The sequence below is a fragment of the Salmo trutta genome, chromosome 4, assembly GCF_901001165.1.
Source record: "Salmo trutta chromosome 4, fSalTru1.1, whole genome shotgun sequence".
In the NCBI taxonomy this organism is placed as follows: domain Eukaryota; kingdom Metazoa; phylum Chordata; class Actinopteri; order Salmoniformes; family Salmonidae; genus Salmo; species Salmo trutta.
In genome coordinates, this window is record NC_042960.1 from 62,271,925 (window position 1) to 62,288,743 (window position 16,819).

Here is a 16,819-nt window from a genome sequence, read left to right on the forward strand (position 1 = left end):
CACGCAGACACACACACTGACAGACACACACACACACACTGACAGACACACACAGACACAGAACGACACAGACACAGACACATACACCGACAGACACATATACAGACATGGACAGACACACACTGACAGATACACACTGACAGACACACACAGACACACACACAGACAGACACACACACACACAGACACACGCACACACACACGCAGATGCAGAAAGACATGCAGACAGACACAGACAGCCAGACAGAGACACAGACAGACAGACAGACAGACAGACAGACAGACAGACAGACAGACAGACAGACAGACAGACAGACAGACAGACAGACAGACAGACAGACAGACAGACAGGAAGACACAGACAGACACACACCCACAGACAGACAGATAGACAGACATAGAAACACACACACGCAGACAGACAGACAGACAGACAGACAGACAGACAGACTCTAACACACACACACTTCACACTCACAGACACACACTCACAGACACAGACACGCACACACGTACACACACACAGAGACACACACGTACACACACGTACAGACACGTACAGACACGTACAGACACACATACACACACGTACACACACTCTAACACACACATACTTTTGTAGTTGTATGTTTTGTGTAATTGTTGTATTGTTTCTATATCGTTGTGTTTTACATTTGTTTGACTGTTCTTGTCTATCAGCGTATCAGTGTTTTGTGTGACTGTCCTTGTCTATCAGTGTATTAGTGTTTTGTGTGACTGTCCTTGTCTATCAGTGTTTTGTGTGACTGTCCTTGACTATCAGCGTATCACTGTTTTGTGTGACTGTCCTTGTCTATTAGTGTTTTGTGTGACTGTCCTTGTCTATCAGTGTACTAGTGTTTTGTGTGACTGTCCTTGTCTATCAGTGTATCAGTGTTTTGTGAGACTGTCCTTGTCTATCAGTGTATTAGTGTTTTGTGTGACTGTCCTTGTCTATCAGTGTTTTGTGTGACTGTCCTTGTCTATCAGCGTATCACTGTTTTGTGTGACTGTCCTTGTCTATCAGTGTTTTGTGTGACTGTCCTTGACTATCAGCGTATCACTGTTTTGTGTGACTGTCCTTGTCTATTAGTGTTTTGTGTGACTGTCCTTGTCTATCAGTGTATCAGTGTTTTGTGTGACTGTCCTTGTCTATCAGTGTTTTAGTGTTTTGTGTGACTGTCCTTGTCTATCAGTATATTAGTGTTTTGTGTGACTGTCCTTGTCTATTAGTGTTTTGTGTGACTGTCCTTGTCTATCAGTGTATCAGTGTTTTGTGTGACTGTCCTTGTCTATCAATGTATTAGTGTTTTGTGTGACTGTGACTGTCCTTGTCTATCAGTATATTAGTGTTTTGTGTGACTGTCCTTGTCTATCAGTGTATTAGTGTTTTGTGTGACTGTCCTTGTCTATCAGTATATTAGTGTTTTGTGTGACTGTCCTTGTCTATCAGTGTATTAGTGTTTTGTGTGACTGTCCTTGTATATCAGTATATTAGTGTTTTGTGTGACTGCCCTTGTCTATCAGTGTATCAGTGTTTTGTGTGACTGTCCTTGTCTATCAGTGTATTAGTGTTTTGTGTGACTGTCCTTGTCTATCAGTGTATTAGTGTTTTGTGTGACTGTCCTTGTCTATCAGTATATCAGTGTTTTGTGTGACTGTCCTTGTCTATCAGTATATTAGTGTTTTGTGTGACTGTCCTTGTCTATCAGTGTATTAGTGTTTTGTGTGACTGTCCTTGTCTATCAGTGTATTAGTGTTTTGTGTGACTGTCCTTGTCTATCAGTATATTAGTGTTTTGTGTGACTGTCCTTGTCTATCAGTGTATTAGTGTTTTGTGTGACTGTCCTTGTCTATCAGTGTTTTGTGTGACTGTCCTTGTCTATCAGTGCTTTGATACATGTCATGTATTTTGTGGACCCCAGGAAGAGTAGCTGCTGCTTCTGCAAAAGCTACTGGGGATCCAAATGAACAAATAAACACCAATGAGCGCACACACACACACGCTACATATTTTCAATGAGCACTATTAGCCTCAACAGACAAGGTAAGAAAATGCAGACAGATGCCTGAACAATGTACACTTGCTCTAACTATATTCTCATTCTCAGATTGACACGGGGCAAGCCCAATTCTGTCACTTTCTCAATTCATACATGTACTGTTGAAGGGAAATAGTGGCGTCTGCTTTTTTCTCTGGAACCCTGGCCAGTGCTCTTGAGATCCTCTCTTCTTTCATATCCACGGCCACCCAGAAGTCGACTGCTTTGAACAGACAGCAGCTGGGTCTATGACAGTGATGGTTTTGGTGTGTGTGTGTGTGTGTGTGTGTGTGTGTGTGTGTGTGTGTGTGTGTGTGTGTGTGTGTCTTGGGGGTCTATACCCAATTAGAACCACAGTCTGGGCAGAGGGCCTTCAGACCTCCTTGCCCCCCGGGTTGAAGGGAGGAGATGGGCCACTTTGTAGCAGGAACTCCTATACCCACAGGGTCCCCCATGTTAAAAAATATCTTCAAAATATAAATCAGATCAGTCAATCATGGACAGACTCAAGGGAAAATACATTTTGAAAGGGAGGAAGGACGAAGTCAGAGGAATCATTAATATTTTAGCGATGAATACTTTGAATCCCCTCTGCCACCGCTTCAACTAGAGGCCACCGCTTCAACTAGAGGCCACCGCTTCAACTAGAGGCCACCGCTTCAACTAGAGGCCACCGCTTCAACTAGAGGCCACCGCTTCAACTAGAGGCCACAGCTCCAACTAGAGACCACCGCTTCAACTAGAGGCCACCGCTTCAACTAGAGGCCACCGCTTCAACTAGAGGCCACCGCTTCAACTAGAGGCCACCGCTTCAACTAGAGGCCACAGCTCCAACTAGAGGCCGCCGCTTCAACTAGAGGCCACCGCTTCAACTAGAGGCCACCGCTTCAACTAGAGGCCACCGCTTCAACTAGAGGCCACCGCTTCAACTAGAGGCCACCGCTTCAACTAGAGGCCACCGCTCCAACTAGAGGCCACCGCTTCAACTAGAGGCCACCGCTTCAACTAGAGGCCACAGCTCCAACTAGAGGCCACCGCTTCAACTAGAGGCCACCGCTTCAACTAGAGGCCACCGCTTCAACTAGAGGCCACAGCTCCAACTAGAGGCCACAGCTCCAACTAGAGGCCACCGCTTCAACTAGAGGCCACCGCTTCAACTAGAGGCCACAGCTCCAACTAGAGGCCACAGCTCCAACTAGAGGCCACAGCTCCAACTAGAGGCCACAGCTCCAACTAGAGGCCACGTTTCCTGTACATATTAAACATTACTTTCTGTTTTTGATTGGAAGTTGTTTAGCATAAAGTGGAGAAAAATATTCTGCTATTTATCAGTGTTTTGAATGTGTTTCTTTGTAGATGGGTTGACATGATCCTAATCAAAACGTCTAAATGTGTCAATGATTTTAAATTATCAAACAAAGCCTGGTATATTGTGAACAATAGGTTCTCACATGTACCAACACTATATTTTCCGACTTTATAAGGACAAACCGAGCAATGCAGCAATTTACTTTATGGCTCCTTTCCTCCTAATAAAAAGCTCATTTGGAAACTCTCAAAGTTATTGTTTCCGGTTCTAAAACACCACAGGCCACTGTTTGTTGTTCAGTGTTATTCGTTACCTAACAACGGTTCCTCAAACACACTTTTCTTAGCTTTAAATGTATTCTTTTTCTGTAGAAGGGAGTTATTTTTTTTGCCACTCATAGGATTGTCTCTGTCCTAGTCAATTCATAGAGAAAGCTGACATGACTCACCACCTCCATTCTGCAGATAACTAATGTAACTAATCCAATCCAATGGGCTACACTTTGTACTTTGTATTCATTATATTTGAGTCTGAGCGTCATGCTTTCATGAAAATCATTTTTTCTAGGTAATATTCATTGCTATTTTTGGGACATTCTTTAGAAATGCATTAGATTAGGCAGTATGAAACTACTGAAACACCTGATCCTAATCTGATCTCTGCTACAGGTTGGTATCACACAGATGACTGTGTTCTAAGGATACACCATGGGGTGAAGAGGGTGTGGGGTGTAACTTCATATGGAGCTATGCTGATGGTCTGTGTGTGGGTGTGGTGTGTCTGTATGCATGCATATGTGTGTGTGGGTGTGTGTGTGGGTGTGTGTGTGGGTGTGTGTGTGCGGGTCTTAACCTTAGTCATCCTTCAATTTTAGCAAGATTCCTTTTGCTATAAGTTGTACTACTGACGGTGATCCAGGAGTCCTCTTTCTGCTGCCGTGTCCTGGCACTGGGCTGGCCTTGGCCATGTTAATGTCATTATAGCTCGCCTTGCGCACAGACGCTAGCTCCAGCCAGCAAGTGGCATTGTTGAGTATCGCGTTACGCTTACTCTGCTTCCAACAAGGCCCGCAGCTGCCAAGCAAGCACACTAAAATAGCCACAGAGTGTGAGTGCGTGGGTGTTTGTCCTGTGTGCCTGTGTGTGCCTGTGTGCGTGTGTGTGTTTGTGTGTGTCTACATGTATATTAGTGTGTGTTTGTGTGTGTGTCTACATGTATACTGGTGTGTGTGTGACTGTGTGTGTGTATGGAGTAAGTTTATTCCAGTTTTGAGTGAGCTGGTATTGCGTAGAGCATTCAGTGTGTCCTACTCAGCAGAGCACTGGTACTTTACTAGAACGTCCCTGTCACTAAGCCTACTTAACTCTGTCGGTAGTTGACATCAGCTGTCGGAACTACTCAACTACGTTACACCAGCTCTTTTGTGTGCCACACTGCAGGGAAAGGAGGGACCGTTGAGGAGAACATTAGAAATGTGGGTGACTTGAGTCAAGCCAGGCCAGTCACCACACAGCAGTATCTGTTGTCAGTCCCAACAGGAAATGTGTTGTGGTATTCACTGGCTGTTCTGGTGTGCATTCTCATTGCTAGTATGCACCTTATAGTTTTTGAGCAGTCATATACAAGTACCGTTGCATCCAAATTCAAGGCCTTATAGATATAAATATGTATTATTGCTGCTACAACTGGATGAAACAGGATGTGAGCTCCTTCACTTTCCATGGACAACAGGACAAGGCATCTGTATTGAGAGATGACAGGCACAGTGAAAGAAGAAAGGGGGGAGAGGAGGAGGAGTGAGGGACTTCATTGCTCCTGGAAGAGGCAGTAAATGTTGTGGGTCGGTTGGAGCAGGGTTTGCCTGTACACGTCGACGCAGTAATGAGCTGAACATGACGCTGATAAAACTGCTCGGCCGGTGCAGTGTTTATAGCGCTGCCATAGCAACCCGTTAAAATGTGTGCCCAGCCAACGAGTTCAGGAGAGCCCAGGCAATAGAGGAGCTCTGTGTGTCTCTTTAAGTTCCGAAATATAGATTGAGTTGAATGTTGGACAAGCCCCAGTCCTGTAAAGTAATAATAGTATATTTTAAGATGGTCTTTTATAGCTTTGAACTATGTAGCTAATGTTGATTAGTCATTGTTGTCATTTACAAGCGACCACATTGGACTGACTCTAGGCCTGCTGTCATACTGAGTCCTGTTACAGATTAAGTCCTAAATTAGTCCTCTCTGTAAGCCCTCTGTTGGTCCTGTGTTAGTCATCTCTGTATGTCCTCTGTTGGTCCAGTGTTAGTCATCTCTGTAAGTCCTCTGTTGGTCCTGTGTTAGTCATCTCTGTAAGTCCTCTGTTGGTCCAGTGTTAGTCATCTCTGTAAGTCCTCTATTGGTCCAGTGTTAGTCCTCTCTGTATGTCCTCTGTTGGTCCAGTGTTAGTCATCTCTGTATGTCCTCTGTTGGTCCAGTGTTAGTCATCTCTGTATGTCCTCTGTTGGTCCAGTGTTAGTCCTCTCTGTATGTCCTCTGTTGGTCCAGTGTTAGTCCTCTCTGTATGTCCTCTGTTGGTCCAGTGTTAGTCATCTCTGTATGTCCTCTGTTGGTCCAGTGTTAGTCATCTCTGTATGTCCTCTATTGGTCCAGTGTTAGTCATCTCTGTATGTCCTCTGTTGGTCCAGTGTTAGTCCTCTCTGTATGTCCTCTGTTGGTCCAGTGTTAGTCCTCTCTGTATGTCCTCTGTTGGTCCTGTGTTAGTCATCTCTGTATGTCCTCTGTTGGTCCAGTGTTAGTCATCTCTGTATGTCCTCTGTTGGTCCAGTGTTAGTCATCTCTGTATGTCCTCTATTGGTCCAGTGTTAGTCATCTCTGTAAGTCCTCTATTGGTCCAGTGTTAGTTCTCAGTAGGTCTTCCAGTTTTAGTCCTCTCTCTTAGTTCTCTGTGAGCAGATTCTGTGGTGTGTGCAGCGCTGCCCAGGCACATGTTCTGTGGTGGCCTGATTACAGCCCTTAACGTCGTGCTGACATTGGCCCTCCCTGGCTCCCTACATATATATATATATCTCTGTATGTCATATATATATATATATATATATATATATATATAAACAAAAGGCCCCAAGTTCCATCGGTGCTGCCAGCGTCTACCACGGCATGACTTCATCCAGCAACCATTCCCTCCGTCAAACAAAATGCCTTTGTCACCAGAAAACGGGGAGAGGAGGAGGAGAGGTGGAGGAATGAGTGGATGTGTGGTGATTGTGGAGGCCCTTGTTTTCCACCACAGTTCGGGAGCGTGGCAGGGTAATTTTAGCTGGAGGGCTACAGACGGCATGCTGGACTCATTTGAGGGAGAGGGCGGGATGGCGGGCAGGCAGCGCAGAATAATCAGAGACAGTAGGCAGGATGGGTGGGGAGCACTGAGTCAGCTTACATGGTAACTCTGGGTAGATCTGGCGTATTGTCTCTTTTTGTGGCTAAACAAACTTTTTAGGGGGCCGCTCTCTCTCTTTTCCCTCCTATCTATCTATCTATCTATCTATCTATCTATCTATCTATCTATCTATCTATCTATCTATCTATCTATCTATCTATCTATCTATCCATCCATCCATCCATCCATCCATCCATCCATCCATCCATCCATCCATCCATCCATCCATCCATCTATCTATCTATCTATCTATCTATCTATCTATCTATCTATCTATCTATCTATCTATCTATCTATCTATCTATCTATCTATCTATCTATCTATCTATCTATCTATCTATCTATCTATCTATCTATCTATCTATCTATCTATCTATCTATCTATCTATCTATCTATCTATCTATCTATCCATCCATCCATCCATCCATCCATCCATCCATCCATCCATCCATCCATCCATCCATCCATCCATCCATCCATCCATCCATCCATCCATCCATCCATCCATCCATCCATCCATCCATCCATCCATCCATCCATCCATCCATCCATCCATCCATCCATCTATCACTATTAGGCAGACTCGAACCGCACTCAACCCTGATTGACCTTTGACCTCTTTGTATTTTAGGAGCGGATGCACTTTGAGAGTTTGAGTCAGCACCTGGGCAACCTGGGAGAGGATGGAAAGATGGGCCACAGGGTCATTGACCTTACCAGACCTGAGGATCTTCATGGTGGGTTTCGTCTCTTTCTTTCTTTCTACATTTCTGATGTTCTTCTTCCGCAACTATCTCTTTCAGTTCTCAATACTTTTATGTAAGTGCATTCTGTTGATGTTTATGTGTGTATGCTTACAACCCGTATCTATATAGCTTGGTGCATAATAGTAGAACAGAGGAAAAGAGAAGAGAGAGGTCAAATGGATATTTATAATACATTAGCATAGCTGCGGGAAGTAGGGGTGCTGAGGGTGTTGCAGCAGACCCTGAATAATCATAATAATAGAAAAAAAAGATATACAGTACTGTGCAAAAGTTTTAGGCAGGTGGGAAAAAATGCTGTGAAGTAAGAAAGCTTTCAAAATTAGTAATGTTAATAGTTTATATTTATCAACTAACAAAATGCAAAGTGAGGGAACAGAAGAAAAATCTACATCAAATCAATATTTGGTGTGACCACCCTTTGCCTTCAAAACAGCATCAATTCTTCTAGCTACACTTGCACACAGTTTTTAGGTAGGTTTGCCCAACCATCTTGGAGAACTAACTACAGTTCTTCTGTGGATTTAGGCAGCCTCAGGTGCTTCTCTCTCTTCATGTAACCCCAGACAGACTCGATGATGTTGAGATCAGGGCTCTGTGGGGGCCATACCATCACTTCCAGGACTCCTTGTTCTTCTTTACGCTGAAAATAGTTCTTAATGACGTTTACTGTATGTTTGGGGTTGTTGTCATGCTGCAGAATACATTTGGGGACAATCAGACGCCTCCCTGATGGTATTGCATGATGGATAAGTACCCTTCATTCTGACCAAATCCCCAACTCCATTTGCAGAAATGCAGCACCAAACTTGCAAGGAACCTCCACCATGCTTCACTGTTGCCTGCAGACACTCATTTGTGTACCGCACTCCAGGCCTTCGGCTACAGCCAAATATTTCACATTTTGACTTATGAGTCCAGAGCACCTGCTGCCATTTTTTCTGCACCCCAGGGGCCGGATTCACAAAACTTTACTTACGAAAAAAATAGGAAGTTCATAACATAGTTCAAAAATGCAATTCCTCAAAATGTTCTTAGGAACTTCGTAAATATCTTTCTTAAGAACTTCGTAAATATCTTATTTCTGTATTGACATTAGTGACGTGCTTGAAACCAATAAATAAGCCTATGTGACAGGGATGATCGGATTTGGTCTTTTCGTTATTTTTCATACATTATAACCATATAAGACATTGAGGTGATGGTGGAGGAAATAGCAGCCAGGAAAAGGTTGCTGTTGGGGAGACTTGATAACTGCGGGGTCACTGCAGAGACCAAAAAGAAAAGATGGGCGAGAGTGGCCGAGTCTGTCTCTGCTGTCGGGGGTATGGCAAGGGACGGTGACGCCCTAAAAAGAAAGTGGTCCGACATCAAGTCGGCTGCTAAGAAGAAGGGAGTTGAAAGACCATTCATGTGGACCAGCTGGAGGAGAATGTGTCATCCACCATAGAGGTGGTGGTAGAGGGACTGTGCGACCGGTAAGTTAGTTAGCTAGCTAATGTGTAAAGACATTATAGCCAAAATAGCTAATGACGTTAACGTTAGCCAAGTTCTTCTTTGCAAATTGACGAGATAGTGCTAGAATAATGAAATATATTGTTAATTACTAGCTAGCTAGATTATGCGTGTTTCATTTGTATTCTTGCTGTATTTAAATATCCGGTAGCCAACTGTGTCTGTGGCGCAAGAAAACGTACATGGTTACAAAAGTATCCATTCATCTCAAGACAAGGGTTTAGCTGTCCTAACGTTAAGGGACGGCAGGGTAGCCTAGTGGTTAGAGCGTTGGACTAGTAAACGAAAGGTTGCAAGTTCAAATCACTGAGCTGACGAGGTACAAATCTGTCGTCCTGCACCTGAACAACCCACTGTTTCTAGGCCGTCATTGAAAATAAGAATTTGTTCTTAACTGACCTGCCTAGTTAAATAAAGGTAAAATTAAAGTACATTACCAAGAAGAAATCCTAATGCATTATTTTCAAGATTCCCATTTCTTCTTAACATTTTCTTAGGAAGAAACTTAGGAAAAACCTTAAGAACATTCCCAATAACTTTATTGAGGAATAGTAATAGTAAGTTAAACTTCTTCTTAAGTCTATAGTTAAGGAAAAAATGGCAGTTAGGAAGAAATTTCTTCCTAAGGTTTTTGAATCCGGCCCCAGTTCCTGTGTTTTCATGCATAGTTGAGTCGCTTGGCCTTGTTTCCACGTCGGAGGTATGGCCTTTTGGTCGCAAGTCTTCTGACTAGACAGTAGATGGGTGTACCAGGGTCCCATGAAGGCTTCTGACCAGACTTCTCCAGACAGTAGATGGGTGTACCAGGGTCCCACTGTTTTCTGACATCTCTGAGCTGATGGCACTGCTGGACATCTTCCGATTGTGAAGGGAAGGAAGCATGATGTGTCTTTCATCTGCTGCAGTAAGTTTCCTTGGCCGACCACTACGCAGTGGTGGTCCTCAACGTTGCCCGTTTCTTTGTGCTTCTTCGAAATTTCTGCCTAGGAGAGACCTTGCTGATGCAGTATAACTACCTTGTGTCTTGTTGCTGTGCTCAGTCTTACCATGGTATATGAATTTTGACAGTTAACTGTCTTCAGCAACCTCACCATGTTAGCTGAGTTTGGCTGTTCCTCGCCCAGTTTATTCCTCCTACACAGCTGTTTCTGTTTCAGTTAATGATTTGTGTTTCAACCTACATATTGAATTGATGATCATTAGCACCTGTTTGGTATAATTGTTTAATCAAACACCTGACTATGTGCCTACAAAATCCCCGACTCTAAGAATTGATGCTGTTTTGAAGGCAAAGGGTGGTCACACCAAATATTGATTTGATGTAGATTTTTCTTCTGTTCCCTCACTTTGCATTTTGTTAGTTGATAAATATAAACTATTAACATTACTAATTTTGAAAGCTTTCTTACTTCACAGCATTTTTTCAAACCTGCCTAAAACCTTTGCATGGTACTGGGTGTATATGTAATGTAATGTAATGTAATGTTATGTATGTGTGTTTTTTGAATGTATATTTTTTCTTCACAAAAGTAGTGCACTGCGCCTTTTAATGGTCCTGTATTAGTGGACCGATATAGCCGTAAGCCGCACAGGCAAAGACCCCACCCCTGACAAAGAAAAACATCGCAGCACCCCCACTCCAAAACCACATCCCGCGACTATGGACAGTAGAACAAGTTAGGTTTGAGGTAAAAGTGGGCACATCCTGGTCAGGCTAAATGGATGCCAGTGACCCTTCACTTGGGGCCCTTGGTTAGGTGGCGCCACATTTTTTGGGCCTCTTTCAACTGTGTTCCCAATAGAATAGACACAGACAGAGAGTTTGCTCTGAACACAGGTATTCACCAGACACAAATATGTATTGTGTTCCTCTCGGAACGCCTCAGAAGTGGACACTTGACAGTCCAAGCAAAATGTTCTCCAAACAGATGCCTTGCACCTAAAGTGGCAGTCAGCAGTTGAAACAATAACAAAACATAATCCCCACCACGGTTTCAGTAAAAAGCTGAGGGATAGGGCTGGAGAAATGTCACCATTCAAAGACAGAGGTATGGACACAAGGACTGACCATCCATGATATCAAAAGTATTGTTGTAACCATGTTTTGAGGCTATACAGTGTTTGTTTACATTTACTATGTTTACAAACATTGAAGTTAAACAAGCTTATATTCTGGGTTCTGATGGGGTATGACAGTTGAACTAAGCTCATGAGGCATTTATAAATTATATTAGTCAAGAAACATTGGGTGCATATCACTCCAAAAAATTATGCAGAAACTGCAGATTGCCAATTTAAAGGCCCACTCTGTGATATTTACAGCTGTTTCTGATCATTTAAGGCCTAATGAGCTTTGTTCAATAACCCCATCACATCCCTCAGCTAAATACAAATAAAGTGGCAGGGTTTCCGTTTTGTTGCTTTTCAAATGAAGGACTTACGTCTATGGGGAACAATAAATGGTATTCTATATTCTCCCCCTCTTTCCAACCCACTAGCACTGTTTGTGTCTCAGACAATTCCACCCTGCCGAAGTAAGCAAGCAGAAGAAAGGCAGTTAAAACAGATTGGGGACTTTTCTCTTTTCTGGCCCAGAAGCCCACCTGTTTTCCATAAACCCCCAGTGTTTACAGGCTACGGTGGATTGGGAAGCATTCATCACGCTGTAGCTTGAAATCAGAGCTGTAAACACAGGAGAATAAATGGAGATCTTATCTGGCTGATAATCGGAGCGTCGTCCCCGCTCTTGGACATACAGTGCAGTACATGTACTTGTGACATTTTGTGGCTTTTTATGCACAAACGAGTGAGCAATTGATTAAGTAATGCAATGTCCCTCCCATCCCACAGGTGGTGCCAGCACTACGGAAGCACGGGTCTTCAGGGAGGCCAGGGGCAGGAACAGTGCCGAGCCCCACATCAAGAGGCCCATGAATGCCTTCATGGTGTGGGCCAAGGACGAGAGGAGGAAGATCCTGCAGACCTTCCCCGACATGCATAACTCCAACATCAGCAAGATCCTGGGTAAGATGACCTCTTTTGTGCAGAGCCGTGGTGTAGTGGTAATACTCCCTGGCATGTTACATATAAAACTCCCCACTGGAGACCAGGTTTCAATCCATGCGTCCATCCTTCTCACGCTTTCTCCCACTTGCCTGTCTCCCCCTCTAATTTCCTAGCGGTCTTTAAGGGATACTTCGGCATTTTAGCAATGAGGCCCTTTATCTACTTCCCCAGAGTCAGATGAACTCATGGATATCAATTTTATGTCTCTGTTTCCAGTATGAAGGAATTTAGAGGTACTTTCATGAGCCAATGCTAACTAGCGTTAGCGCAATGACTGGAAGTCTATGGGTATCTGCTAGCATGCTAGTTAGCAATTGTGGTAGTGCTAGTTAGCAACTTCCTTCAAACTGCACTCAGAGACATAAAAATAGTATCCACAAGTTCATCTGACTCTAGAGAACTACATAAAGGGCCTCATTGCCAAAATAATGAAGTATCCCTATAAAACAAATATATATTTCTAAAGATAGCCCCCATACACTGTGGCCTTGTTATGGTCATACAGGGCCTTTCATTTGCAAAAATTAAGCGGATTGATTTACCACAGACACCAATTTAGCGGTTGTGTGTGTGAAAACATAGCAAATCATCCTAGACTGGGACACGGTCCGGTAGAGCTTCCGAGCAAGTGGTGTATAGTTAAAAAAGGCTGCGACCCAATAGTCAGGGTTGGGTAGGTTACTTTTTCGTGATATCCAATTGCGATCCAATTACGATCCTGTCTCATCACTGCAACTCCCCAACGGGCTCAGGAGAGTCAAAGGTCGAGTCATGCGTCCTCCAAAACATGACCCGCCAAGCCGCACTTCTTAACACCCCCTCGCTTTACCTGGAAGCCAGCTGCACCAATGTGTCGGAGGAAACACCACTCAACTGACAACCGGAAGTCAGCCTGCAGGCACCCGGCCCGCCAACAAGGAGTCACTAGAGCCCGATGAGCCAAGTTAAATCGCCCCCGGCCAAACCCTCCCCTAACCCGGACGATGCTGGTCCAATTGTGCTCCGTCCTATGGGACTCCCGTTCACGGCCCGTTGTAACACAGCCTGGGGTAGCTTACATTCTAAATGTAATCCGTTACTGTTACTAGTTACCTGTCCAAAATTGTAATCAGTAACGTAACTTTTGGATTACCATAACTCAGTAACGTAATCAGGTACTTTAAATTACTCACCCCTTAAGAGGCGCAAATTAGTGTTTTTCATCATGAATCTTGTTGAAGCAGCTCTGCAGAGTGGTCACTAGCTGGCACAGCCACAAAGTACGATTTTAACCTTAACCCTAACCATAATCACACTGCTAACCCTAATGCCTAACTCTAACCTTAAATTAAGACCAAAAAGCACATTTTTGTTTTCATTAATATGTACAACATAGCCAATTTTGCCTTTACAGCTGGCTCATCTAGCAGAAATTGCTCAGTTCTGCCTCAGACAAGACTCACCCCAATAAACGTCAACCTGCTTAAGAGGCATTAGAAGAAAACAAATGAATATTACCAATTGAACTACATCTATTGCAGGATAAATCAATGTTAGAGTTTTCATAGCCATAAATAGATTTCACCTTTATTTAACCAGGTAGGCTAGTTGAGAACAAGTTCTCCTTTACAACTGCGACCTGGCCAAGATAAAGCATAGCAGTTCAACACAGAGTTACACATGGAATAAACAAACATACAGTCAATAATACAGTAGAAAAAGTCTACATACAGTGTGTGCAAATGAGGTAGGATAGGGGAGGTAAGGCAATAAATAGGCCATGGTGGCGAAGTAATTACAATATAGCAATAAAACACTGGAATGGTAAATGTGCAGAAGATGAATGTGCAAGTAGAGATACTGCGATGCAAAGGAGCAAGATAAATAAATAACAATATGGTGATGAGGTAGTTGGATGGGCTATTTACAGATGGGCTATGTACAGGTGCAGTGATCTGTGAGCTGCTCTGACAGCTGGTGCTTAAAGCTAGTGAGGGAGATATGAGTCTCCAGTTTCAGTGATTTTTGCAGTTTGTTCCAGTCATTAGCAGCAGAGAACTGGAAGGAAAGGCGGCCAAAGGAAGAATTGGCTTTGGGGGTGACCAGTGAGATATACCTGCTGGAGTGCGGGCTACGGGTGGGTGCTGCTATGGTGACCAGTGAGCTGAGATAAGGCGGGGCTTTACCTAGCAGAGACTTGTACATGACCTGGAGCCAGTGGGTTTGGCGGCGAGTATGAAGCGAGGGCCAGCCAACAAGAGTGTACTTTGTGTTTGTTCTGTACGGTTCTGTATGTATGTTCTAACCCATTTCTACTACATATAATAATATGATAAAGCCATGATTAGGCTATATCTTTACATTTAAAAAAAGTCTGACAGATTTCCAGTTATTCCAATTATTTAGTGCCCCTTTATCTTCAAGAATAGGACTTGGAAATATGGAAAGATAGATTAGTCAAATTGTTTGGTATTTAGTATTGATATTTACTAGGATCCCCATTAGCCGCTACAACAGCAGCAGCTACCCTTCTGAGGTCCACTTGAAACATGACATAGTATATAGTACAGAACATTATTAGTCAAGGACCGATCTACATACATTTAAAATGTCACACATAGCCTACATATCAGTACACACAATATCTTGGTCTAATACATAATACAGTGCAAGTTACAATACAAGATATATCAAATGGCTGTGTCTCATCACAGTCCCCTTTGTGCAGTAAGGTGTTATTTTATCTGTTTTTTTTTAATCAAATCAAATGTTATTTGACACATGCGCCGAATACAACAGGTGTAGACCTTACAGTGAAATGCTTACTTACAAGCCCTTAACCAACAATGCAGTTTTAAGAAAATACCAAAAAAGTAAGAGATAAGAATAACATAACAATAATAAAGAGCAGTAGTAAATAACAATAGCGTGGCTATATACAGGGGGTACCGGTACAGAGTCAATGTGGAGACTATATACAGGGGGTACCAACAGCAATTTACCTATGTGCTTCTTTGCCGTACATGACCACACAGCCGGGCAGTAGTTTAGCTGTGACAAAACTAGGGCCTGTAGGACCTGTCTGGTCAGCTGAGATGTCAAGAAGGCACAACAACGCCCTATCATGGACAGAACTCTTCCCATTTTAGCAACCATCGAGTCTATGTTTTGAATATGGCAGCTTGCAATCTAGGGTTACACCCAGCAGTTTAGTTTGCTCAACTTGCTCAATAGCCACATTATTCAATAATAGATCTAAACGAGGTTTAGCATTGAGCGAGTGGTTTGTCCCAAAAATTATGCTTTTTGTTTTTGAGATATTTACCACCAGCCTATTGCTAGTTAGCCATTCTAAAACTGACTGGAGCTCTATGTTAAGGGTGTCTGTTAGTTATTTTATTGTTGCAGCCAACGTGTATACTGTTGAGTTGTCAGCGTACATAGACACACAGGCTTTATTTAAGGTCAGTGGAAGGTCATTTGTAAAAACAGAAAACAATAATGGCCCTAGTCGGCTGCCCTGCGGTACACCACACTCAACTGAATTTGCATGAGAGAGTCTCCCATTAATGAAAACCCTCAGTGTTCTATTAGATAGGTAACTCAATCCATAATAAGGCAGAGGATGCAAATCCATGACACCTACGTTTTTTCAGCAAAAGGTTATGATCAATGACATCAAAAGCTGCGCTGGATTCTAACAGAACAGCTCCCAATCTTCTTACTATCAATTTCTTTCAGCCTGTAATCTGTCATGTGTGTCAGTGCCGAGCATGTTGAGTGCACTTCCCTATAAACATGCTGAAAGTCTGTTGTTAATTTTGTTTTGTAAGATAACTTTATATTTTATCAAACACCATTTTTTGAAAAAGTTTGCTAAGCACTTCTACAGTTTGCTAAGTACTTGTACAACGGGCTGATTGGTCAGCTGCTTGAACCATTAAAGGGTGCTCTGCTATTCTTGGGTAGCGGAATGACGTTTGCCTCCCTCCATGTCTGAGGACACACACCGTCTTCTGGGCTACGCATAACCCAAAAACAAAGGACTAATTAGCCTTCTATGCCTACTATGTTGTTTATTATTTTGTTGTCATGGAGGACTGATTGGGCCTCATTGCTTTGAGTTGAAAAATAAATGATGCTCTTGCTTTGTTTAAGCAGCTGTTTAAGTCTATCAAAGGTTTGCGAGTTTGAGAATATCTGTTTTAATTTTTATAATCAGCATGAATTAGATTGAGCAATAAAAGCCCCACTCATGATCTTCAATTAAACTCATTTGTTTTGGTTTTGACAGGATGGAGCACAACACCACGGGGGAGCTTAGAAGGGAGGAACTCCCTCAAACTTTTATTCTATAGGCTGGCATCTGCACTATGCTGCTGTTGCAAGAGGGCATTTTATACTGGCTGTCCACTGGGGCATGTTCATTACGCCAATTCTGTTGCAAAATGTTTCTTAAACAGAAGCAAAAGGAAAGAAACGGGGAGGGGCCTAGCTGAATTTGTCCAATAGGAACTGTTGTCTCGCCTTGATGAAATTGTTGGTGGCCTCTTAAATACAAAACATGGTGGTCCATTAAATAGATAGTGTGTAGGCATGCTCTTTTAAAGAGGTAACTGTGCACACTGTGTGCTTATGAGACAGAAACAGAGCGTTACTACTACCCCCCCACCTCCACCTAAACATTCAATGATATATT

General features: G+C 43.1%; 1 protein-coding gene across 1 annotated transcript in view; it reads left to right on the top strand.

The window, feature by feature from the left end:
- The window catches only part of LOC115192800 (transcription factor SOX-6), a gene marked incomplete at its 5' end in the record, with an annotated part of 64,612 nt that overhangs the window by 38,269 nt on the left and 9,524 nt on the right, over nucleotides 1-16,819 (top strand). The window contains 2 exon segments of the mRNA XM_029751662.1: nucleotides 7,428-7,533; nucleotides 11,926-12,099. Of these exon segments, the coding sequence (XP_029607522.1) occupies nucleotides 7,428-7,533; nucleotides 11,926-12,099 (280 nt within the window).